General features: G+C 46.7%; 1 protein-coding gene across 1 annotated transcript in view; it reads right to left on the bottom strand.

Moving 5' to 3' along the window:
• Positions 1-435: 435 nt before the first annotated feature.
• The window catches only part of SHQ1 (SHQ1, H/ACA ribonucleoprotein assembly factor), a 149,104-nt gene continuing 124,179 nt past the window's right edge, over positions 436-25,360 (bottom strand). The window contains exon 10 of the mRNA XM_086939579.1: positions 436-446. Within this exon, the coding sequence (XP_086795705.1) occupies positions 436-446 (11 nt within the window). The remainder of the gene's footprint in view (positions 447-25,360) is intronic.

The raw sequence follows: 25,360 nt of genomic DNA, 5'->3' as shown, positions 1-25,360 counted from the left end.
CTGATTCCCAGACCCAAAAATAGTTCTCAACCTGTCAGACCTGACACCTCCAATTCCGCCCACTCCAGTACCACTTCTCTGAGTTCTACCGGACTTAGTGACATTGAAAACGAGATTCTTGCCAATGCACAACCGAGTAACTCAACCTTTTTTTTAGAAGTAGAGCGAGTGAGGAAGGGCAACAGAACCCAACCTCCAAAGGCCGCGTTAGACCCAAACCTCATAGGGGCAAACGCGGCCACAAGCGAAGAATATCGCAGGAAGCTAAGATCGGGGACACAGAGGAACTAGCTACAACTGCTGATGGTGTCCAAGTTATTAATCTCTCCTCAATCTCACTGACACCAGACATGATTTCCTTACTAAGCAAAGGTCTTAATTTCAATCCATATGCTACAGGTGACTTATGTCAAACTAAAATTGATCTCTTTAAGTTCACACGAAATCTGAAATTAAAGAAACACTTTGTGGGAGCACAACAGATACAAAGACAACCTACCCTTGTTCAAAATGTATTTGATGATGTACCGCTTACTATTAAAGATGTACAAGCAACACACCTGCTTCTTTCTCTAACTGACAGGGAAGACAGTCCATTGGAAATGGAACAGCTATTGGAAGAACTCGATGTAGAGACAGACTATAGCATAACGAGTGGTCTCAAGAGTAAATCCAGGTGGATACCCACTTTATCAGGGGGCAACAACATTGATAACTTTCATAAACGTGTCTTGGACGACCTAGACAGAGTAAATACCAGAAACTTAAACACAAAATTCAAGTATAAGGACAACTTAACCAGAGGTGAACGATCAGCACTTTCAACTCTCAGTAAGAACCCTAGTATTATCATTAGGGAGGCTGACAAGGGGGGTAATGTGGTGGTCATGGATCTTGTGGATTACAATAACGAGATCCTTGGCCAGTTGAGTGATTCTCTTTGCTATGAGTCACTCAACTACAACCCTACAGGTCCTCTTACCAAGTTGATAAATGAGCAACTACTACAATGGAAACAATCAGGCCTTTTAGATGACAATGAATATCTGTATCTTAAGGTTCTCAAACCCACACATCCATGGCTCTACACCTTGCCCAAAATACACAAGGACAAACCATTCCCACCTGGCAGACCAATTGTTTCAGGGATGGGGGGTCCCACTGAGAGGATCGCTGAGTACGTAGATCTCTTTCTGGGACCGCTAGTGAGAAACCTTCCTTCATACATTCAGGACTCAAAGCACATATTGAACATCATGACAGATATTGATTGGCAGAAGGACACTATACTAGTCACAATGGACGTAGTATCGTTATACACCAGCATCAACTTAGACTTAGGAATTGCAGCCATTACCAAGGTTCTTTCTAACAGACCGGCTTCACTATGGGCACACACCAATATGTTGATTCAAATGATGAAGATCATCTTGGAGAACAACTTCTTCATGTTTGATCGAAAATGGTACAGGCAAAAGAAAGGAGTTGCTATGGGCTCCAAATTTTCACCCTCTTTTGCAAATCTCTTTATGGGAGCATTAGAGGCTGATCTTATTTGGGGCGCCAAAGGGACACAATACACTGACTCCATAGTCTTCTGGGGTCGATACATAGATGACTGTTTTCTCCTTTGGTCCGGGACTGAGGAACTTCTTCAATCCTTTCTTGAACACCTCAACACCAACACTTGGGAAATAAGTTTCACAATGCATCATAGCTCAACCAATATCGAGTTTTTAGATCTGGAGTTTTATGTCAAGGACAATCATCTGCACTCGAAACTTTTTAGAAAACCCACATCTTGTAATTCTACACTACATGCTTCCAGCTTTCATCCCGAGCACCAAATACGATCAATCCCCTATGGGGAATTTCTCAGGGCCAAACGAAACTGTAGTGAAGCCTGCGAACTGGACAACTGTATCACTAGCATGAATAACAGATTTCTTAACAGGGGTTACTCCAAAACTACCCTCAAAAAAGCTGAGACAAAAACAAAGGCCATCACGAGACCTGATTGTCTCAAAACACGTACTGAGGTGAAAACCTCTGACCCAAAAGTTAGATTTATAACTGAATTCAATGAACTGAACCAACTTACTAGGAAGAGTCTCAACAGACACTGGAAACTTCTATTAGAGGATGCCACACTTAAGGAATTTTTATCTGACAGACCCTCCATCACCTACAGGAAAGGTTTCACCTTGAGGAATAAACTGAGTCCCACCGTTCCCCGCAACACCACGGCACAGAATTGGCTATCTACACGTGGCCTTGGCTTCTACAGATGTGGATTCTGTAGTATGTGCAGATGGGGTAAACACGGCACAATAAACTTTACTAATCATGATGGAATGGTCTACCAGATAAAACACAACATCACTTGCCTCAGTAAGTTCGTAGTGTATATCATTGAATGTAAATGTGGCAAGATGTATGTAGGGAGCACTATTAGGGCCCTAAAAGAGAGGATAGCTGAACATATGAGAGCTATACAAAGGAGGGACGCTAGATACCCAGTAGCCCTTCATATCGCAGAGTGTCAACCCAATGAGGACGACATCATAGTACGTGTTTTTGGAATTGATCTAATTCCCCTCAATATTAGAGGGGGCAACCGGGAACTGCTGCTCAGGCGCAGGGAGGCGACATGGATCATGCGCTTACGTAGCGTAGAACATGGGCTTAACTACGACTCTGAGCTGCAATATTTCCTGGGAGACTAGATTCTCACCGGGGGGATCCTTGGTGCACACTGCTTACAGTTTTGGTGAAAACATCTTCTTCACACTCCATAATTCTGAATTCCGAGAGCATAACATTTGAGGATAACAATGAAATGACCTATCTCTCTAGGAGTGACATGTTTCCCACCACTGTATTTTAAATGCATTAGACAATCTTGTTTTATATTTGTTTTGTTTAATAATACATAGGGCTATATGTCTTTTTGTCACAAAATCCTTGACTTGCAGACCATCGTTTTTAGACTTGCTGACCATCAGGCATACATGTTTTAAGATTTCACATGTTGAAACAATGTTTAGACACAATTGTATATATTCAAATGTACAAGGGCAGGATATATCCTCTTCAATTTGTCACCTTGAACACGAGCCTATACACACTTTCTCCTAAACGTGCACCATATGTATGAATGATCCGGCCACATTTGGGGTGATTCTGCATGCTCTACGCCATGTATCATTGCAATAACTTATTCTGATACAAGAAAAGAGGTTATATATAATTGCTGTTAATACTAAGTGTCTTGTCAATTAACTGCCCCTTTTTTGATAATATCGGGACCTTGGTCTAATTGACACACGCGAGTGTTTACACACCAATCGCCTTAAATCGAACTTTGGACAAAAACATAGATGCTCTTCTCTCACCATGCATTTTTTACCTTTTTACCACTCAGCAATGGCGCTGGTTTCTGCCTCGCCGCTGAGACCTTTTCTATGTCGTTTTTCTACCATTTAATCCCTCCTCTCCCGGGGTCACGTGTTCGTACACGAGAGACGACCGCCGGGAACAAACAGAGGAGGGATTACACGGAGCGGGTAAGAGCGACTTTTCTGCTACACTAGCGTTAAACCCGTCTTTGCGCAGTACTTGATGAGCATACTTGCTCCCAACACATGGTCCTTATGGACGATTACCCTTACGATGCCTTGTCTTCATTTGACAGCGCACCGCCACAGAGGAGACAGACTCGTTTCCTCATACCGGCATTGTTCAAGAATCCCCTCCCGGCTTACCGCCTGACGACAAAACATATGTCAGGTAAGACAACCGATCCCTAACAAATCCCTCCCCTTTCCAGTTTTATCCGCAACATTGCGTTTTGTACAAGATCGGCTGGGCTGGCTCTGCACAATATATCCACAGACGGAAATAGCTGCTTTTAAATAAATGCTTTAGCGCTATATAATAGTGACACATGATGTCCATATTTTTCCTTTTTTCTGCATATAGCGCTGTTACAATCTGTTAAAGACCACCAATGGGAGTGGACTACTCCATTCTCTTACCGCAAATAACCATCTACTCAACCAGTTTCATCGATATATGAACACAATAAAATCCTATTGGTAAGGAATAGTATTTTATGCTGGCCCCAACAATATTCAACCGGATACCCCTTTATTTCCTTTAGAAGCCTCCTCATGATTCTTCTTTTTGCTTTTTGCCCTTTTTTTCTCACAATATAGCCTATAACTGAGCTTTGAAAGACCCAGACTTACTCCAACCACACTGTGGATTGGGAGTATAAGGTAATAAATATTATCCTTAGAACATCAGAATTTGCATGAACTTGTGCTTTCTGGATCTTTTAGTCAGTTTATGCACCTTGCCACTGCCACGCTATGAGGTCACACAACACCTCCTCACTAATGTCTCAATACTAATAGAAGCAGTGCATCTCACGTTTTTACCCACCATCACAACGGACACCCTCATAATTTTAGGACCACTGTGTACGAGTGACTCATGACCACACCAAGGTCTTATGTTTTATCTCTCACTTACTCGTACACTTTAGCACTATAGACCGAGCACTTGACTGAATATGCAAGTACTGTCACTTGTTTTCACCCATCATGTGCGACACAAACGCACGTCTATCTGCATGTTGGCTACACTTTTGTCACCATATGCAGTACCTAACTTATGTATACCTAGACTAAAATTTGCCTACAATGTTTTGTATTATCAGCCCTGAAGAGTCGTGTTTGACTCACCCGTACACGACGAAACACGTGTCGGCGTTTGATATCATTCTTAAAGTCTGGAGGAAAACCAACGTCTTGCTGTAATAAGAAATTTCACACCAAAGAACCTGCGTCTGCGTTTCCTTTTACTTTTGGTCATTGAACCCTGTTTTGTAATACATAATTGTAGTTGCGAGAGCATATATGTTGTCCCATCCAGAGTGGCATTGCCTTGGATTTCTACACCCATGCGCTCTCCTACTGGACCTGTCTGGTTAACCTCTCCCTTCCTGTTATCTTTAAAACAGGACAAGTTACCGCTCTTCTTAAAAAAAAACACAGCTGATGCGAACGACCACACCAACTTCCGCTCCATCACTAACCTCCCTTTTCTTGCGAAAATCACAGAAAGATGTGTAGTGAAACAACTTTGCCGACATATCAAGCCAATGATCTTCTTGACAATTGTCAGTCCGGCTTCATCCAAAACTGCAGCACTGAAACAGCCCTGCTGCAAGTGGTTGATGACGGCCTGCGGATACTCGATTCAGGGGGGGTCTTGTCTTCTGATTCTTCTTGACCTCTCTGCAGCCTTCGACACTGTCAATCACAACACCCTCCTCAACGCTCTTCAACAGAGAATGGGTTTGGAAGGCACAGTGCTTAAATGGTTTGCCTCTTTCCTCTAGGAGAGATCCCAAACGGCCTTCTCCTCCTGTTCAATCATGGATGGATCAGCTGAATCTACTTACAGTAAACCTATTGTTGCCGACTGCGCAAAATCCCTTGGTGTCATACTCGACAAAAAACTCAATCTAATCTCCCACATCAATTCCATTGCAAAGTCTGCACGATACCAACTGCGCCTTCTTTGGGGCATCCGTCGCTTCTTCCCGGAGCGGGACCTTAAAACCCTGGTTCAATCTCTGGTTCTCTCTAGATTGGACTACTGCAATTCTCTTCTTACTGGCCTCCTCAAATTCCACATTTCCCCTCTTAAATCCGTTCTCCATTCAGTGGCTCGTTTCATTTATGGGGCAAAAAGAAGCGACCACATCACACCGATGCTATCCACCCTCCGCTGGCTTCCCATTGAGGCAAGATCTATCTACAAGACTGCTTGTATCACCCACAAAGCCTTGCACTCCTCCTCTCCTCGCTACCTGGCGAATAAACTGAAACTCTCTGGAGGCTCGAGACTGTCTCCTAATGCAGAAAATTGACTGCTTGAGCCACGACCTTCAAAAGGGGAAGTTTGATGGCTCAATACTTCTCAGAAAAGGTTTAGAGTCCCTGTCTTGAAAGTAGCAGATGAGGATTGCTAAATCGTTATTCATAGACGGGGTCTAGCTTAAGTAGGATAATTCTCTATATCACAATACAAATTAGAAACACACGCAAGGCAGAGTGAACAACTGAACCAAAAAATAAATTAAATTGGAACCACCAGTAAATATACCAAGCAAACGATTTTTGTCATATTAAAAATGATCATGACATTTATTCTTTACCTCCCAACTGGGTTACAATCTAAAACATAATCAAAAACAAGTTTTAAAAAAACAACCAGCAGTGGTAATACAATGGATATCTCATACAGTCAAAGTTAAAACAGTTGACAAAAATCGTTTGGTTCAGTTGTTCACTCTGCCTTGCGTGTGTTTCTAATTTGTATTGTGATATAGAGAATTATCCTACTTAAGCTAGACCCCGTCTATGAATAACGATTTAGCAATCCTCATCTGCTACTTTCAAGACAGGGACTCTAAACCTTTTCTGATGTTACAATCCCCCTCCCTGCTATAAACTACAGGGGAACCTCCTACTTGTTATTATCAATACTTCTCAGGCAATGCGTCAGAATCTGGAACTCGCTTCCTCCGCTGCTCCGTATTACCACCTCGACCTGGACCTTCAAAACTGACCACAAATCTCTTCTCTTCCAAAGACACTTCCAGAACCAATACACCCCTTACAAGTCCCGCAAGGAAGTCCTTACACTCTATGTCTGTGCAAGCGTCATCCCAGTGTGTTTTTGAGTGACTGCCCTCTACTGCTGTATTAAACCTCTTCTTGTATCTCATTTGCTTCTGTAACATGTACATCTGTATAATTCTCCTCATGTAACGTAACGTAACAGGTCCTATTGTGAAGCGCTCTGACGCCTTTGGGTAAAGTCCGCGCTATAGATAAATGCATTAAATAAAGCAAGAAAGCAAGCGCTGGCCGTCAGAGAGGCGCGGGGAGGCCCAGACGCACCCAGGAGATCTCGGTGCCTCCCTTACGAGACCCTCTATACGAACGAGGCACATCTGGGGTTCCTGTTTCCCGCTCAGATGTCACGCACAGCTGGACACTCTCCCCTGGGGAGGGGACCAGACGGACACACAGGCCTGGTCCTCGAGCAGGAAGGATGGACTGCAGAGCGCCTTGAGTACCTACCAGTGGCCAGATCCATTCAAGCGCTACCTGCGCCCATCCCGTGTTCGAGGCCAGTGTCCCTCCTGTTACCAGGGTCTTCACACGGGGCTTGTTGTTTGGTTCCCGCGGACAGCGTCCTCAGCCGAGACCTGGTCTGCCTGGTGCGTCCTGGAGGGGATCTTTGAGAGACGGGCGGGCACCTCCCTCTGCACCCACTGGTGGCAGACACTACTGCACAAGGCATAAGCAGCCGCCATTCATGCGTGGGGAGGCCATGGGCAGAAGTAGTGAAACTCAGAGGAGCATTCATGGCGGCGAGAGCGCACAGGTGCAGGGGAGTCACAGATCAAACGTTGCGTTGCTGAAGTGCTCGCCTGTTCTGGCAGCACCTCCTGTGAGGGGCTGGCGTACAGGCCACAGGTGTGAGGACACGAGCGCCTCTTGTGAGTCCAGGACCTCACTGGGCTTGTAGCCCCAGGAGACAGGGTGGCCTACAGGCCACGGGTGTGAGGACAGGAGCACCTCCTGTGAGCCCAGTACCACACTGGACTTGTAGCCCCAGCAGAAGGGCTGACCAACAGGCCACAGGTGCTGGGACACGAGCGCCTCCTGTGAGTCCAGTACCGCACTGGGCTTGTAGCCCCAGCAGACAGGGAGGCCTACAGGCCACGGGTGTGAGGACACGAGCGCCGCCTGTGAGTCCAGTACCACACTGGGCCGGTAGCCCCAGCAGACGGGGAGGCCTACAGGCCACGGGTGTGAGGACATGTTAGATTTGGGGGTCTCTGGTTGGCACAGGTATGCACTTGTGACAAGCAGGGACCCTCTCCTCTAGTCAGGGCCAAGGGCTACTCCTAGCATTTGTAATAATACACACAGCAACCAATTGACACATCAAAGATGAACACCAGGCTGATTTTCTGTAAAAATATAGTTCCTTATATTCTGGTTTAAACAGGCTTAACTTACAGGTTTCAATAGCTTTCAAACAGTTCCAATAACTTTAAAAACGGCTCCACAATACTCGAGGTTATATTCAGGTCTTTGTTGCAATGTTTATCAAGGTAGCGCTCCTGTACGCTTCGTTCGGTTCAACAAGCAAGGCCTAGCTAAGTCCCACGCGCCTCGTGTTATGACGCGTACGGCACGGCTGGCGTACACCAGGAGTACGAGTCGTAGCACTCCGGTGCGACTCGTACCTCGTTGACACTGCAGTCTGGGGCGCGGCGTACGATGCAGACTTACCAGGTGCTCGTTTAACAAAGAGGCGGTGCGAGTCATTGGCTGTAGCGAGACTCACAATGCGTACATTTCGCAGCGTGTAGTTCACAGTACCTTCTTTGTTGATCTTGAGGGTTCGGTGCGAACGATGCAGGGCACAAGCGTCCTACGTCATGGTGCCTTCCTGATGCGATGCGAGCTACGGCTCGGGGGCTTGACAGCCGCTCAGTTCTGAGGCCAGCGATGCGTTGTAGAGGCATGCTTTAGATTGCAGAGTCTACTCCGATCCTGAAGGGGGAAGCGGCGGACATTGAAGCAGGTGCGGTGCGATACCAAGTACGGGACGGCCACCAGCCGCACTCTGCGCCGCAGCTGCGCAATCACAGCAGCGGGGTGCATTTAGCAGGACGCCACACGGGGAGAGCGAACCTTGGGCAGGAGTCAGTCTTTATGTTGCGAGCTACGGCTCGGGGGCCACAGGGTTGCGGTGCTCGGACCGGATGGGTCCTTTCTTGCTTTGCGAGCTACGGCTCGGAGGGGCACAGTCACGGCGCTCAGGTCAGGCGGGGCTGACCTTTACTTTTTACTTTGCGAACGGTGATGCGACCAAGCAGAAGTCGTGTTGCTCGGCAGGACAGGGCTGTGCACAGGCTCTTCAGAGTGCGCGATGACGGGGCACAGCACACAACTTTCCGGGGGCAGCACTGCAGGGACAGGCAGCACCAGCAGCAGCTTCTCCTTCAGGGGGGTAGCGCCCAATGTTCCTGGGGCGTAGTTTAGGGGGCAGGCTCACACGCAGATCTGTTTCAGAGATTTTCACAAGTTGAAATAAAAGTCTCTCAGTCTTTGTCTTCTCTCCTTCTTGCAGCAAGGCACCCACCACAGGCCAGTCTCTCAGGCTAGAGACAGTAGTCCTCCATGCAGCTTTCCCAGGTCCTTCACTTCGGGCAGAGTTTCTTCTTAGCGCAAACAGGATCTAATTTCTTGGGCGCAGGGCTCCTACTTTTATACACCATTTCTTTTGTTCTTGCAGGCCAGGGGGGGCCTTTGCCTAATCCAGTCCAGGCCCTGAGCACTTTGTTTTGCAGACTCTGGCTTCTCCTTTCAGTGAGCAGGGCAGAGACATCAGACGCTCCCCAGGGGGTGGAGCCAGCATTGTGGTGACAAGTACAGTCCAGGAGCACTCTGTTGACAGTCTTCCCTTCTCTCTTCACAAAGTGCAGGGCAGAGTCATCAGTCGCTCCCCAGGGGGAGGAGCTAGCATTGAGGTGGCAGAGCACAGCCCTATTCAGAGTCAACTGGCCGCCCCCCCCCCCCCCACCCATCCTGGTGTAATCTCTCTATTCACAACCTGTCAGCCCCAGCCCTGTCACTCACAGAAACCAGACAGCAGATACACATACTAGCAGAGGCAGGCTGATATTAGTAGGCAAGCAAATACTAACTTTCTGAAAGTAGTATTTGCAAACACAGGATATTAAAATAAACTTTGCTAAAAGATGTATTTTATTATTCTGGGTTCAGGCATACTCAACTTGACTTTCTCCCATGTTCCCTGAGCCTGCTGGGATTATAGAGTGTAATAATTACAGCAGCCCACTCTGGCCTATGAGAACAGGTGGCCTTACAATAGTGAAAAACGAAAATGGCTGTAATTCACTATTAGAACATGCCACACACATCAGGCCTTGTCCTACCGTATACTTACAATGCACCCTGCCCTTGGGCCTACCATGGGGGTGACTAATATGAAGTTAAGGGAAGGTTCAGGGACTGGCAAGTGGGTGCACTTGCGCAGTCAGGATGACAGTACCAGGCTGCACGCAGGTTCTGCAATGGCAGACCTTAGACACGTTTTACCAGGCCGCTTCTGTGGGTGGCACAACCAGTGCTGCAAGGCCATCAGAAGCATTTGTATTTACAAGCCCTGGCACTCCTGGTGCACTTTACTGGGGTCTGACAGTAAGCCAGATAAGCCAAACATGGAATCCAATCACATAGCAATTTACACATAGGGAGAGCATATGCACTTTAGCACAGGTCAGCAGTGGTAAAGTGCCCAGAGTCATTAAACCAACAAAAACAGGTCAGAGAGAATATGGGAGGAAGGCAAAAAGTTCAGGGATGACCCCGCAGTAAGGGCCAAGTCCAACACAACCCCCTTCCAGCCAAAACGCAGAGTAGACCAAATCACTACAGTGATGGGCTTCCCTGCTTAGGGCGATAGAACATGGACCTGGCCCGCAACAGCAGGCGCATATTCCAGTTCTACGCCAATCTGAACCCATTTCAAATCCTCTGTCCACACTCTCAAGGTCCACCAAGCCAATACATGGGGCACTCTTCTCTTCCTCTGTGGACACCACCTGTGTAGCACCCTTAACTTGCTCACAGGTGTGACCCAACAGACAAACATCAAGTCACAGTGGCCACTGACTGAAGTCAGGGATGAGACCCAGGCCTTATGCCTCTCAGGGCTCTCAAACCTCTGTGGCGTTAGAGAGCGGGGGCAGTAGCCCCAGGTGTTTGGCACCCTATTGTCCACTCTCCCTTCTGTCAGGTCAGGTATGACATCCTGACACTGACTTACCAGCGCCAGGCCTGTACCCGGCAGCCGGACCAAACACTGGGGTGGGCTCTCCCACACCCGGTCCTCCTCCTTGGGGCTCTGTACCCTCCCATCTGGAGTGGTACCCCCTTCCAGAATTGTCAGGGCACCTGTGGCTGGTGATCTGCACAATTCGCCCACCAGTTCAGGGGTGCTATCCTGCAACTGGGGTAACAGGTCAGGTTGGACACCCTGCACCTGGCCCTCTAACCTAGGGTCTAACCCTCAGGCTGCACCAGGGTCACCGGCGAGGACTCCCTCCCTTCCAGAGTACCGCCTACTCCAAACTTGAGTGGTACCCCTAGAAGTGACAGGAGTCAGGACACTGATTACAGTGGTGCCCCCCTCCAGGTCAGACAACACCTGAACCTGGTTTCCCAACTCAGGGACCAAACCCTGCAGTTGAACACTTGCCTGGAACACCAGGACTTCCTTGGGAGCACGCATGCCCCCCTGAGGGTAACACATAACTCCTGTGTTGTGTGACAGTCTGCCTGGCGCAGATCTCCCGTCCCCTCTCCATCTGACAGTGCGCGAAGATCCCCCAGGACAGAAGTGGTGTCACCATGGTCATTCCCTGGGGACGCAGCCCTTCTGGCTGGCCTCTGACCCACTGGGGACTCTTTTCCCCTCTCACCCCTCCATCTGGACTTCCGCACCCTCCCAACTGGAGCGGCACTGCCAGATACCAGAACTACTGGAGCTCTGCTTACAGAGTCTCCACGTTCTCTAGATACTGGGAGATCCTCCTCAAATGGCCTACAAGTACAGCCTAGGCCCCCGACCTGATGTTCCCTTAAGAAATGATCCAGGCCCTGAGACTGGGTTTCGGGTACCTTGGGACAGAACCCACACTCACTCCTCCTCCTCTGAGACAGGACGCGAGCCCCTACAACCCTCCCACTACACTGAGACCTAGCTGGGCTACACTGAACCTCTTCCGTCACACAGGACTGGAAGTTACCTGAGCCACTCTTGTTGGAATCACTCCCCAATGCTCCTTTAAACCCTCTGGAATCCACCAAAGGGTCAGCCTCCAATGTGAGCTCCCTGGGGTCAGAGAACTCACTCTCAAACAGGTGTTGGCATAGCTCTGGAAAACAGGGACTTAAAATATGCTCTCCCAGAATTGGATCACAGAGCCCCCTACAAGGGTCAACCAAACTATCCTTCACCTCACCATCCAGTGCCTCACACACATACTCCACACCACTCTCCTGAGATTGGCAAGACAGTATCTGACTGTCTCTGTCCCACAACCGACACTCTTCTGGGCGGTCTCCATACTCGCATTCCAGGACTTCAACTGTGGGGGAATCCCTCCCACCACTAGGACTGTGAATCCCTGTGCCAGTCACCCTATTCCCTTCAGGGACGCTGCATACTACTGGAACTACCTCATGCCCTTGAACCTCCTGGTGTATGTTAACCCCCTCCAAGTCAGGTGCAACATCTCTGGGTGTGTGTACTACTCTCCCAGCACTAGATACCTGAATGTTGCTGCCACCATCTGAGCTGGACTCCACTTCCAACTCAGCAAAGCTCAATCTCCGAGCTACACACCTTTCTTGTTGCTGGACAGAGACCCTCATGGCCTCAAGCCCTTTGAGCTCCAAATCAAGTTTCCTCATTCTCAAGTCATGCGCAAGCTGCATTTTCTTTTCTTCTAGGTCTAACTTCCTAGCTTCTAGCTCCAGTTGCCCATTTATTTCCAGTTTTGCCATCTCTATTTCGTGATCCCGGGTTGCCTGTCTGTCTGCCAGCTCCTCTGGCGACAGACATCGGGCCGAAACACTGCTACCCAACGAGGAGGTTGCACCCCTTCCTTCTGGACCCAGTGGTTGCTCTAGCTGCTGCTCTGCATCCTCAAATTCAATAGCCTTTCCAGGGGCATTCCTTGCCTTGACCCAGGCCCTCAGCGCCTTTTGGAACTGCTCCCTTCTGGAGAGTCCGGTAATGGAAATGTTAAAATTTTTGAAGAAGCTCCCGAGCTGTTTGTTGGTGTAGTTTTCAAGTTTCTCCCAATCACAGTCAATAGATGAAATGGGTGCTGCCTTTTCCATTCTCACTGAACCAGGCATGACTTTTCACAAAAACATGGAGCTCTCTTGGCAAAGCAAAAAAGTCAAAAAGTATGTGGCTGTGTTATTGGCTTGATCTCACTATGCAATGCTCAACAATCACTGTATATATACACCACAAATGCAAATTTGTGATCCTCACCGCTTCCACCAATGTTAGATTTGGGGGTCTCTTTTTGGCACAGGTATGCACTTGTGACAAGCAGGGACCCTCTCCTCTAGTCAGGGCCAAGGACTACTCCTAGAAATAACCCCTTCTCACCCTCTAGGTGGCGTGGCGCGAGCAGACAAGGCTAATCTCCAGAGCATGTAGGGTTAAGCATTTGTGATAATACACACAGCAACCAATTGAGACATCACAGATGAACACCAGGCTGATTTTCTGTAAAAATATAGTTCTTTATATTCTGGTTTAAGCAGGCTTAACTTACAGTTTCAATAGCTTTCAAACGGTTCCAATAACTTTAAAAACGGCTCCACAATACTCGAGGTAATATTCAGGTCATTGTTGCAATGTTTATCAAGACTGTGCGCTTCGTAGCGCTCCTGTACGCTTCGTTCGGTTCAACAAGCAAGGCCTAGCTAAGTTCCACGCGCCTCGCGTTATGATGCGTACGGCACGGCTGGCTTACACAAGGGGTACGAGTCGTAGCACTCCGGCGCGACTCGTACCTCGTTGACAAAAAGCGTCTTTCCAAGTACTACTTGCCTCGCGGACACTGCAGTCCGGGGCGCAGCGTACGATGCAGACGTACTAGGTGCCTATTTAACAAAGAGGCGGTGCGAGTCATAGGCTGTAGCGAGACTCGCACGGCGTACAGTTCGCAGCGTGTAGTTCACAGTACCTTCTTTGTTGATCTTGAGGGTTCGGTGCGAACGATGCAGGGCACAAGCGTCCTACGTCACGGTGCCTTCCTTGAGGAAATATAAATTTTATGGTCAAGATTGTGTTCCCTAGCGTGTACCCCACCGACTCCATGTACCAGCTTAAAGTGCATGTAACTTCCCTCCTGAGCCAGCTATGAAGACGCAAATACATTTGCGTCCAACGTCAACATGTCCTCTTTCAGACCCACCCTGAATGGGTTGAATAGTCCGTTCCTAAGTATGCTATGCCAACGTCTTTTTGTAGTGTACCTTACACGTTTTTTCAGCTCTGGCAAAGTAGGCCCTGAATTTCTGCCATCGAGCCATTTTTCTGGCCTCTGACTGAAAACCTCAGCCCAGGCTGCCTCTGTACCCGTGAACTCTGACTTACTTCCAGCGTGGCCCACCGTGCTCAGCTCAGCCTGCTGCCTGCCAAGACTGACTATAACCTTCGAGTTATCTGTTCCGCTCCTCGAAAATACATTCCTGCCTACTAGCTTCAGTAAACATCTCCCTCATCTGCAGAGCAAAGGGCCAACCTGTCTCCGTGCAAGTAATTCATAGCCTCTGTTACCATGCCCCACGCTTCTCATGCAGACACTCAGGCGCTTATACACGCACTCACAGTCAGTATAGAATAGCTTTTGCCCTAGAGACCTTTCCCTCCAGATAGTATGGTTCCCAAACATCAGATATCAGATATGATAGAAGTACAAGTTGATCTGACATGCCAGACTTCTGTCTCTTTCCGTCAGTGTAAATGTCAAGTTTCCTGCACCCCTCCAGTTTCACGTCAATCACACGTCATGCAGCTGCGCGCGCATCCAAGCTTCCGATTTCTGCTGACATTGCAACATTTCTGTTAGTGCCACCCCTTCTGTGACACCTACCTGGTGACGTTTCTAGCACACACCTCTAATTCACGCCTAGTTCACGCCTTCTGATTACGTATTGCTAACACGTGAATGCTGTTATCTTGTCTTCTCTCAGCTGTTACGCCTACCACACGTTTTTCTATGACAATGAATTAAGTATATAAGCTATGTACTGTCAATAAAGTGTGGTGCGCACTCTTCTATCCCTTCCTGAACCCTGTGTGGTTGCGGGAACATGATAGCCAAGTCATGACCATTCCTTTTTAAGGAATAAAACCCCTAAGAACTCTAACACCCCGGACTCTGCCTCCTTCTTTCCGATTGAGTTATTATTGATTAAGTACTTACCTGCATAGAAATTATGATAGTAAATTAAATATTTACAACATTTTGGCGCCCGAACAGGGACCCCTCCCCCACCTCACGCGCCGGTTGGTGCGTTGCAAGCTCTGTCCCCTGCCATCAGTTAGATGGAACCTACGCGTACCGGCAGGATTTCCTGTATCTCCCTCTGACCCACGGAGGTGACGAAGACTGCGATCAGTACCGAGACGAGGCGGTGAGGAGTGCGGAGGATCCCGACCAGAGCCTAGCCGAAAGAAGCAAGGTCCGAGGTGTCAAGAGGCCCACCAGTTTTCCGAAGTTTTCCGAAGTTCTCCGAAGTTGAGCCGAGTCCAGTCCAGTCGAGTTTTCCGAGGCCTTCCGATTTCCGTGCTTCCCGGTGAGTACCATTGCTGGGTCGTATCAAGACGTGTTTGGGTACACAAATGCGGTCTGCACTGTTTTAGACAGTGTATCTGTACTGTTTAGCAGTACATCCGTTAATCAGTCATCTCAAGTTTGCACTGTTCTTAGCAGTGTATCTGTACTGTTTAGCAGTACGTCAGTAAAAGGGGGTAGGCATGTATGTTTTAAATGTTTTTTATGTGATTAATGTCGTGGTATGAGTGTGACTGTTTTAATGTGCATTATTGTGTGTTCTTGTATAAATAGCTGTATTCAGTATTAAGTAGGTAAGATCGAGTTTTCAGTACTAAGTCGAAACAAGATGCCGTTTTTCAACAAGTTAAAGCAGATAGGAACTAGGAAAGGGATACTGGAGGAAGAGATTCCTATTCCCCCTAGGGACACTCCAGGAAACTTCATGTACTACAAGCATGGCTTAGATGCCATATTGTATCTAGATTTATGGGCCGATTATACAAAACATCTAGACGAGAGACACAGATGGCCAGTTACCGGAACATGGGATGCTGAGTGCATCATGAAGGTAGAGGAAGCACTATGGAAAAAGAAAGCCAGACAATCTCAGAAAGACGCCATAGAGTTTTGGCGTAAGGAATCACATAAGCGTGCTGAAAAAGCACTACGTAGAGAAGACAGACTTAAAGCATCAGATAAAGCCCAAGAAAACGAATTAGTTACCGAAGGGATCCGAGTAAAAACAGAGCAAGTAGACCGTGCACGAAATAACCTCGTAAACGGTATGTATCTCGCGGCCGAGGGTTCGCCTGAGGCCATTTCAGAAATACCGAAAAATCTGCCGCCGCCATTAGTGCCAACTAAAGTAAATCACAGGACCACTAAAGACATATTCCTGAATTCCTATCTAGAGGATGTAGCACCCGCTTACACCAATCTGCCTGTCCGCGCCCTGCCTAACGACAGGGATGGGGGTGGTAACCCGCCCCAAGACCATATTCCGCCAGTACCACAACAGATTCCTCCACCTCCACCACTTCCCGCAGTTAAAATAGATCTACCGAAACCACGTCTGCCTGACGCTACCAAAGGACAAATTCAAGTTCAGATACAGACTCCTCAGAGAGATAATGCCCAAGCTTCCGCCTCAGGAGGTGCGACTGGGGGTCTTCACACCCCACCATTGACACACAGAGTAAACCTTAGGGATATGCAGAGTCCTTTCACGTTCAAATCACCCCGCATCGACATACTCAAAGAAAACCTTTCAGTTTGCAGATATGATCCAGTACCCGGCAAAAACGACAGAATGATGATGGCCTCACTACGGTTAAGATCTGCTACTGATTTCCTGCTGTTATTTGCAGGGATGAAGGAGCGTCTAGATAGAATATATAAGTTCATTCAGACTGGTAAAGACCCTGACAGTGTTAAGGATGCCATGGAGCATCAGAAAGTTGACATTCAAGCACAGATACTACGTTTTTTCATAAATTGCCTAATAAGAGAACGAGACAGGCCTGGGACAGATCAGAGCGAGTTAGATGCACTAAACAAGTGGGGCCAAAATATATCTGAAGGAAAACATGATAAAGGGGCTTGCATAGCCAGTATGTACAAGAAAATAAGAAAAGCAGTGATAGAAATGCACGAAAAAGAGAAGGAAAGGGCCTCCTCCGAGGAGGAGGAAGAACTCGAAGAATCAGAAAAGACTACAGATACCATAGCGTATGTAGGTAAGGGAACTTACCTTAGGAAAGGTATCCGTCCGGAAAGCAAGAAAGTTTTTCTCTCTGCCTTAACCAACCCGAATTCTTCTGAACACCAGTTCCAGGAGACTGATAAAAGACTCCGAGACCGAGTGGGGTACCACATACTAAATTCAATGGATGAACAGGAATTAGCCCGGTCAGCCATATTATGGGCTGAAAATTCGGATATATATAATGATGACACCGTAGCACAGACATTCCTGAACCTCTCCCCAGACGAGCAGAAATTAGCAGGTGTATACATGATGCAGCACCTCCTCACGAAATACAGAAATAAACATTCCGATCCAGGTCCCTTACACGAAACTCTAGAAGCATTACTCATGGATAGATGGAGAGGTCTAAGTACCAAGTTAATACAAATAATTCTAGAACAACGACATAGATATGACACTTTTGTAAACTCTGAATATGTTCCTGCTCCACCTCCAGAAAGAAAAATGTATCGTATGGAATGCCTGAGTGGCATTGAAAGTCAGAACCCCTTACGAGAAGTACACCCAGTTATGGGTGAGGATCATGTCTTGAAACGCGTGTATGTACACACGCCACTGACTAAGTTAGAACTGTTAGAAATGAAGAAACTAGTACCGAGCCATGATAAAGACCCTGCAGGTTTCCACAGAGAGCTTAAAGACATGTTACTGATGGGGGATTACACATATGAAGATATCATGAAAATGTTAAAGGTACTGCTGCCTACGGGCATATACGAGAAACTCAAGGAAAAGGAATGGGAGGTGGGAGACAAAAAGATTGTATGGGCAGAAATAGAAGACGAAGAGAACAAGCGTGTCCCAGGGGTAGGCCTCGGGGACAAAACTAAAGCATTACCAGGTTTAATAGTACAGGTTTTGCCAAGATTACTAGCAACTAGAAAAGAAGACTGGGATGCGATTTCAGCATGTAAACAGAAACCCGACGAAGATACTAGTGATTTTTATTCAAGATTCGAGAAATGTTTTATTATTAATAGTGGTCTTAAACCAAGTAGCGAATCGTACCCGCATCTTTTTGTATCAAAGCTAGTCGAGAATTCCCTGTTAGCAGTTAAAAACCGTGTATACAAGGTCGAGAGTACATGGCAAGCAAATACGCCATCACAGATGTTACAAATGTTACAATACCATCAGAATAGAATTAGAGAAGAACAAGATCAGGAACAGAAACGTATGAAAGACACGAAAATGAAAATGTTAGTAGCCCAGTCGGTACATACCGACGGAAATAGGAAAGCTACGAATCAGACAAATCATTCCGCAGGTCCTGTTAAAGGGACGTGCAATTATTGCAAGCAGCCAGGTCACTACGTACATGAATGCCCAGTTCTGAAACACAATATAGCAACAGGAAAAACTAAAGAGAGACCGCATCCACCCAGACAAGATCAGGTCCAGCAACAGACTCCACAGAATGTACAGACCTCACAGAACACACAGCCTATGCATGCTTCATCCCATACAGCACAGACAGTAGCGGTATCTCAGCCACAGCCTCTTGCCGCGACTCAGCAAGTTTCCCAACAACTGTACCAGTATGCCCAATCTGCTTACCCCGATTACCATCGATACACATGAAACAGCCTAGAGAGGGAATTTGGCTTGCCTCTTATTGAAATTCCTGTAGATCAAGAAGGTCCTTATGTACACAGTCAAGTATTGGGAAAAGATAGAAAGTTTTTAATTGACACAGGGGCAAGCCGTACCACTATAAGTCATGACGAAGTCCCAGGGGCACCCCTCTCAGGCTCACAGAATGTTTCCCTTGGTTTTTCAGGACAGCCCATTTTAAATGAAGTATCAGAACCAGTTCCCCTGGCTGTGGGTCCATTATCACGTATTACAGACTTGTTACTTACGAAATCTTGTCCAGAAAATCTGTTAGGAATTAAAACATTGAAGGCTCTAGGAGCGATAATATGCTGTTCCCCGGAGGGAGTTAGACTTTTTCTGCGGGATTTCAAGGGTCATTATGTTTTGCGAGAATTCGATGTCAGATTGAAAAATGTACCAGATCACCTGTGGGCAACAGGCCCAACTGATGTAGGTTGTATGCATATCACACCATACCGTGTTACACTCAAGACAGGAGTAGTTCTACCACGAATCAGACAATACAAGTTACCACCCGATGCTGTAGTGGCTTTACTGAAAATCATTGAAGAGCTCATTGCCCAAGGAGTGGTCGTAGAGACCGACTCCAATATCTGTAATTCACCTATCATTCCAATTCTTAAACGTACTGATCCCAATGCACCGCCAGTATATCGGCTGGTGATTGATCTGAGAGAACTGAATAAATGTATTGTACCGCAGTACCCTGTGGTCCCCGATATCTCTTCTCTATTGACTGCTATTGATTCAGAAGCAACGTTCTTTACTGTAATTGATCTCAAGAACGCCTTCTTTAGTGTACCGATTGATCCAGAGAGCCAATATCTCTTCGGATTCAGTTTACATGGACGAAGTTTCAAATTTTCCCGCGCACCTCAAGGATTCACAGAAAGCCCCAGCATCTATAGTCAAGCACTGAAAAGACAACTAGATTGTATTCAAATGCCAGTTAACACTGCTTTACTGCAATACGTCGATGATCTGCTGATCACCGCACGAAGTGAACCCGAATGTGAACAAGCATCACTGACAGTCTTACAATTTCTGGCAGACAAGGGACACAAGGTGTCTCCTTCGAAGCTGCAATTCTGTGTTCAGCAAGTTGTGTACTTGGGTCACTTGCTGTCCAAAGTGGGGAGACAGCTCACTTCCGATCGCATTCAGTTAATTGTAAATATGCCACGACCCCAGACACAAAAGGAAGTGCGGGCCTTCATAGGCCTCACCTCGTACTGCAGACAATGGATTCCTCAATATGCATTTCTAGCTAAACCACTCATCCAGTTAACAACACAGGAGGCAGCGACTTCGATTGTCCTCCCTTGGACTCAGGAACATACACAAGCCTTTGAGGAACTAAAGAAAGCATTATGTCAAGCACCAGTTTTAGCAACACCATGTTACAGCAAGCCGTTTACACTTTTTGTTACAGAACGTGATGGTACAGCATTGTCTGTCCTCACCCAAGATCAAGCAGGTTCATATAAGCCTTGCGCTTATTTTTCAAGTACATTGGATTCAGTAGCCCAGGCACTCCCTGCGTGCTTAAAATCTGTAGCAGCAACAGCATTAGCAATCAGACAGAGTGATTCAATTGTCCTAGGGCATCAGTTAACTGTACAAGTTCCACATTCTGTAGAGGTTCTTTTAAACAGAACCCAGACTCAACACTTGACTATAGCACGACTGACAGGTTACGAATTAACGCTATTTCAGCCTCACATAGAAATCCGACGCTGCAGCATTCTGAACCCCGCAACACTGTTACCTACTATTATGACAGATCCAGCCCCGCATGATTGTATAGAAATCATTAATGCAGTTACAAAGCCTCGACGAGACTTAACAGATGTTCCACTGACAAATTCAGACCTGACACTTTATGTGGATGGTTCATGTATGAGAACAAGTACAGGAGAATTAGTGGCCGCCTATGCAGTGACCACTGAAACCGAAGTAAAAGAAACATATCGTATTGATACACTGTCTGCTCAAGCGGCAGAGCTTATTGCTCTGACCCGAGCCTGTATTCTAGCCAAAAACAGAAATGTCAACATATACACTGATTCCCGTTATGCGTTCGGAGTTGTACACGACTTCGGCATGTTATGGCAAGAACGAGGTTTTCTGACCTCTCATGGTGCCAAGATCCAACATGGTCCCCTCATTCAAGCACTGTTAGAAGCAATACATCTGCCATCAGGTATATCCGTCATGAAGTGTAAAGCACATACTAAAGTTACAGATTCTGTTTCCCAGGGTAACGACCTGGCAGACCAGACAGCAAAACATACAGCATTGACTCACACTCAGACAACTGACATGACAAAGACAATAGGACCGATAAATTGCATGACAGTCAGGGATCCCACACTAGATGTAATCGATATTCAGGCACATGCTACTCCAGATGAAATAAAGAAATGGACTGAACTAGGAGGGATTCAAACAGAACAAGGTTGGATGACGAAGGGAAAATCTACATGGTTTCTCCCTGATTCTATGGTTCAAGTCATGATTAATACAGCACATAGTCCAGCACATCTAGGAGAGAAAGCGATGTTAGACAGTTTACAAAATCTTTGGAGCAATAAACACTTACGAGCAGCAGCAAAACAGAAAGTGCGTACTTGCATGATCTGTTGTCAGTTCAATCCAGGTAAAAGCGTCCCTGTAGAGCAAGGTGGATTTCACCCTCCCGATCACCCTTTTGAAGTCCTCCAGATGGATTATATCCAGATGGACCGTTGTCGAGGATTCAAATATGTCCTCGTAATTGTTTGTGCACTTTCCCGTTGGACCGAAGCATACCCAGTCCCAGATTATACTGCTCCGACCACTGCCAGGCAGCTGGTTCGTGAATTCTTCCCACGGTACGGCTTGCCTCGTGTCGTGTACTCAGATAACGGTCAGCCATTCTCATCTGAATTAATGAAGCAAGTCTCTCTATTGCTAGGATACCAGTGGAGATTCCATTGTGTCCGACATCCCGAAGCCGCAGGCCTTGTCGAAAGGCATAACCAGACATTAAAGACACGCCTTGCCAAAATATGTAAAGAGAAAGGGGTTGACTGGATAGTCGCCCTGCCCGTGGCACTGTTCTACATGAGGATGGTTGCCCACTCGAGATCAGGACTATCCCCGTACGAAGTGGTCTTTGGTAGACCACCGAATATGTGGAGGACGCCCATTCCGAAGAAGATTACCGATGTTGATTGTAATATGTTGACAGATTACCTTGCCTCCTTGATGTCTGCACTCCAATCATGTCGTTCACAGGTTGCCGCAGCTTTCCCCGACAACACTGATGTAAAGCCGCATGATGTCCGTCCTGGGGACACAGTTTTAGTACGGAACTTCGACAGGAAGAGTCCGCTGGAGCCCCGCTGGAAGGAGCCAAAGATCGTCCTTCTTACAACGAGGACCGCAGTGAAGCTGGAAGGCAGAAAGGGGTGGGTCCACACGAGCCATATCAAAAAATACAATGAACTGAAACCAGATCCAGGCTCGTCCACCCCCACCAAAGACTGTACCGAAACTAGTGACTTTAAACCTTCCGAACGAGAGAAAACTCCCCAAGAGGAGTACCGTATGAAACTCCGATCTAGCAAGTCAGACAGTTTAATTGTTTAAGTCCTCCCCTAGGTGAATCGGTTAAATAGTTTCTGACATGTATCCCCTAGATCGAGATAGAGAGAGAGAATTAAAGAAACGTACATATTGTAAATCACTACGTAGTCACTGTATGGTGACATTATTAATTATGTTCTTTCTAAGTGTTCTGATAATTATTGCGAGCATATTGCTCCCCATCTATTACCCTATTTTCAAGCGTGAACAATCTGCTTATAATGTTTCTGCTGAACATTCCTTTAGTAAATTACCTCCACATGAACTTTCTTACAGACTTGCGCTGCGCAACAACACATTCATTAGTATGTTACATCACTCCCATCAGACTAACAATGCTACAAACTGCTGGATATGTGGCCGACTCCCTCCCTACCAGAAATACAAGGGAGCTCTGCCCCTCTTTCCGTACCCGTTTACTCACAATGACTCCTGTGGTGCTTGGTTTAGAATAATAAATTCCGTAGATCCTGATATTGCTGTTTTCAAAGGGAGCTGGGTTTGGGGAAACTTGAACTTAGTTCTGCTTAATGCCTGTTATCCTGACAAGAAGGGACTTCCCATTAGAATAGGAACTGATCTAGAAAATGAAGTTTATGGATTAGGTAATTACACAATTAACCTTATGATCCTTACTGTTGAGTCCGAACCTGCTCCAGTCCTGCCCGCTATGTCAGTACTACCAGTCACTGGTGAATTATGTGTCAGCAAGAAAGGTTCAGTACACGTAGGCCATAGTAAATGTACTATTGTGGTCGAATTCAGTGATCAAGGCAAGTCTTCTTTTAAAGCTACCCGACATTCCTATTTTGTTTGTGGTCATACCGCATACATACGCTTACCTCCAGATTGGGATGGTACTTGTTACATTGCATTCCTTCTGCCACCTGTTTTTCTAGCTCCTCCTGATTATCACAGAAATACAAATCTAGCAAAGAATAGACTCAGAAGAGATATCTCACTTGTCGACTATACAGAAACAGCATGGGAACAATACACTGATTTTAATAAAGGATTCTTTTTCTTTTTAGGTCCCGTTCAGAATAGTAAACTAATACGCAGATTAACTAGAACCCTTGAAGCAGTAGTGAATGAGACTGCCTCCGCCTTAGGTAACTTAACAGAAGAGCAGTCCGCCATGCGGGTTGTTGTTCTTCAGAATCGTCTTGTTATTGACGTCATCTTGGCAGATAGAGGTGGAGCCTGTAAGGTCATCGGGTCAAGTTGCTGTATTTTCATTCCACAAAACGCCCCATCTGTATATCAAGCTATTACACGTCTTCATAAAATTGCAAATCTGATACATCAGAATCCAGGCACCTGGACTTGGTCCGGTTGGTTCTGGACAACGTTAACCGCTTGGGGATGGAAGATCCTATCCTTCCTAGGCATTGGCCTAGTCCTAGTATTCAGTTGCTGCCTGTGCCTACAGTGTGGGCCAGCGATTTGTGGACTGTGTGCCACATCGTGCATTGAACATTCCAGTTTCCTCTCAAAACGTGAAAGAAAGAAAGAACAAATGATGTTACAAGAACAAACTGATCGATTCATGAGGGTCGATATATCATGAAGGGTCCGTAGGGAACAAGGAGGGAATGAGGAAATATAAATTTTATGGTCAAGATTGTGTTCCCTAGCGTGTACCCCACCGACTCCATGTACCAGCTTAAAGTGCATGTAACTTCCCTCCTGAGCCAGCTATGAAGACGCAAATACATTTGCGTCCAACGTCAACATGTCCTCTTTCAGACCCACCCTGAATGGGTTGAATAGTCCGTTCCTAAGTATGCTATGCCAACGTCTTTTTGTAGTGTACCTTACACGTTTTTTCAGCTCTGGCAAAGTAGGCCCTGAATTTCTGCCATCGAGCCATTTTTCTGGCCTCTGACTCTGAAAACCTCAGCCCAGGCTGCCTCTGTACCCGTGAACTCTGACTTACTTCCAGCGCGGCCCACCGTGCTCAGCTCAGCCTGCTGCCTGCCAAGACTGACTATAACCTTCGAGTTATCTGTTCCGCTCCTCGAAAATACATTCCTGCCTACTAGCTTCAGTAAACATCTCCCTCATCTGCAGAGCAAAGGGCCAACCTGTCTCCGTGCAAGTAATTCATAGCCTCTGTTACCATGCCCCACGCTTCTCATGCAGACACTCAGGCGCTTATACACGCACTCACAGTCAGTATAGAATAGCTTTTGCCCTAGAGACCTTTCCCTCCAGATAGTATGGTTCCCAAACATCAGATATCAGATATGATAGAAGTACAAGTTGATCTGACATGCCAGACTTCTGTCTCTTTCCGTCAGTGTAAATGTCAAGTTTCCTGCACCCCTCCAGTTTCACGTCAATCACACGTCATGCAGCTGCGCGCGCATCCAAGCTTCCGATTTCTGCTGACATTGCAACATTTCTGTTAGTGCCACCCCTTCTGTGACACCTACCTGGTGACGTTTCTAGCACACACCTCTAATTCACGCCTAGTTCACGCCTTCTGATTACGTATTGCTAACACGTGAATGCTGTTATCTTGTCTTCTCTCAGCTGTTACGCCTACCACACGTTTTTCTATGACAATGAATTAAGTATATAAGCTATGTACTGTCAATAAAGTGTGGTGCGCACTCTTCTATCCCTTCCTGAACCCTGTGTGGTTGCGGGAACATGATAGCCAAGTCATGACCATTCCTTTTTAAGGAATAAAACCCCTAAGAACTCTAACACCCCGGACTCTGCCTCCTTCTTTCCGATTGAGTTATTATTGATTAAGTACTTACCTGCATAGAAATTATGATAGTAAATTAAATATTTACAACATCCTGATGCGATGCGAGCTACGGCTCAGGGGCTTGATAGTC

The sequence above is a fragment of the Lissotriton vulgaris genome, chromosome 9 (genome assembly GCF_964263255.1).
Source record: "Lissotriton vulgaris chromosome 9, aLisVul1.2, whole genome shotgun sequence".
Classification (NCBI taxonomy): Eukaryota; Metazoa; Chordata; class Amphibia; order Caudata; family Salamandridae; genus Lissotriton; species Lissotriton vulgaris.
The sequence above is the reverse complement of the archived record's forward strand: the minus strand, read 5'-3'. Positions and strand labels throughout refer to the sequence as shown.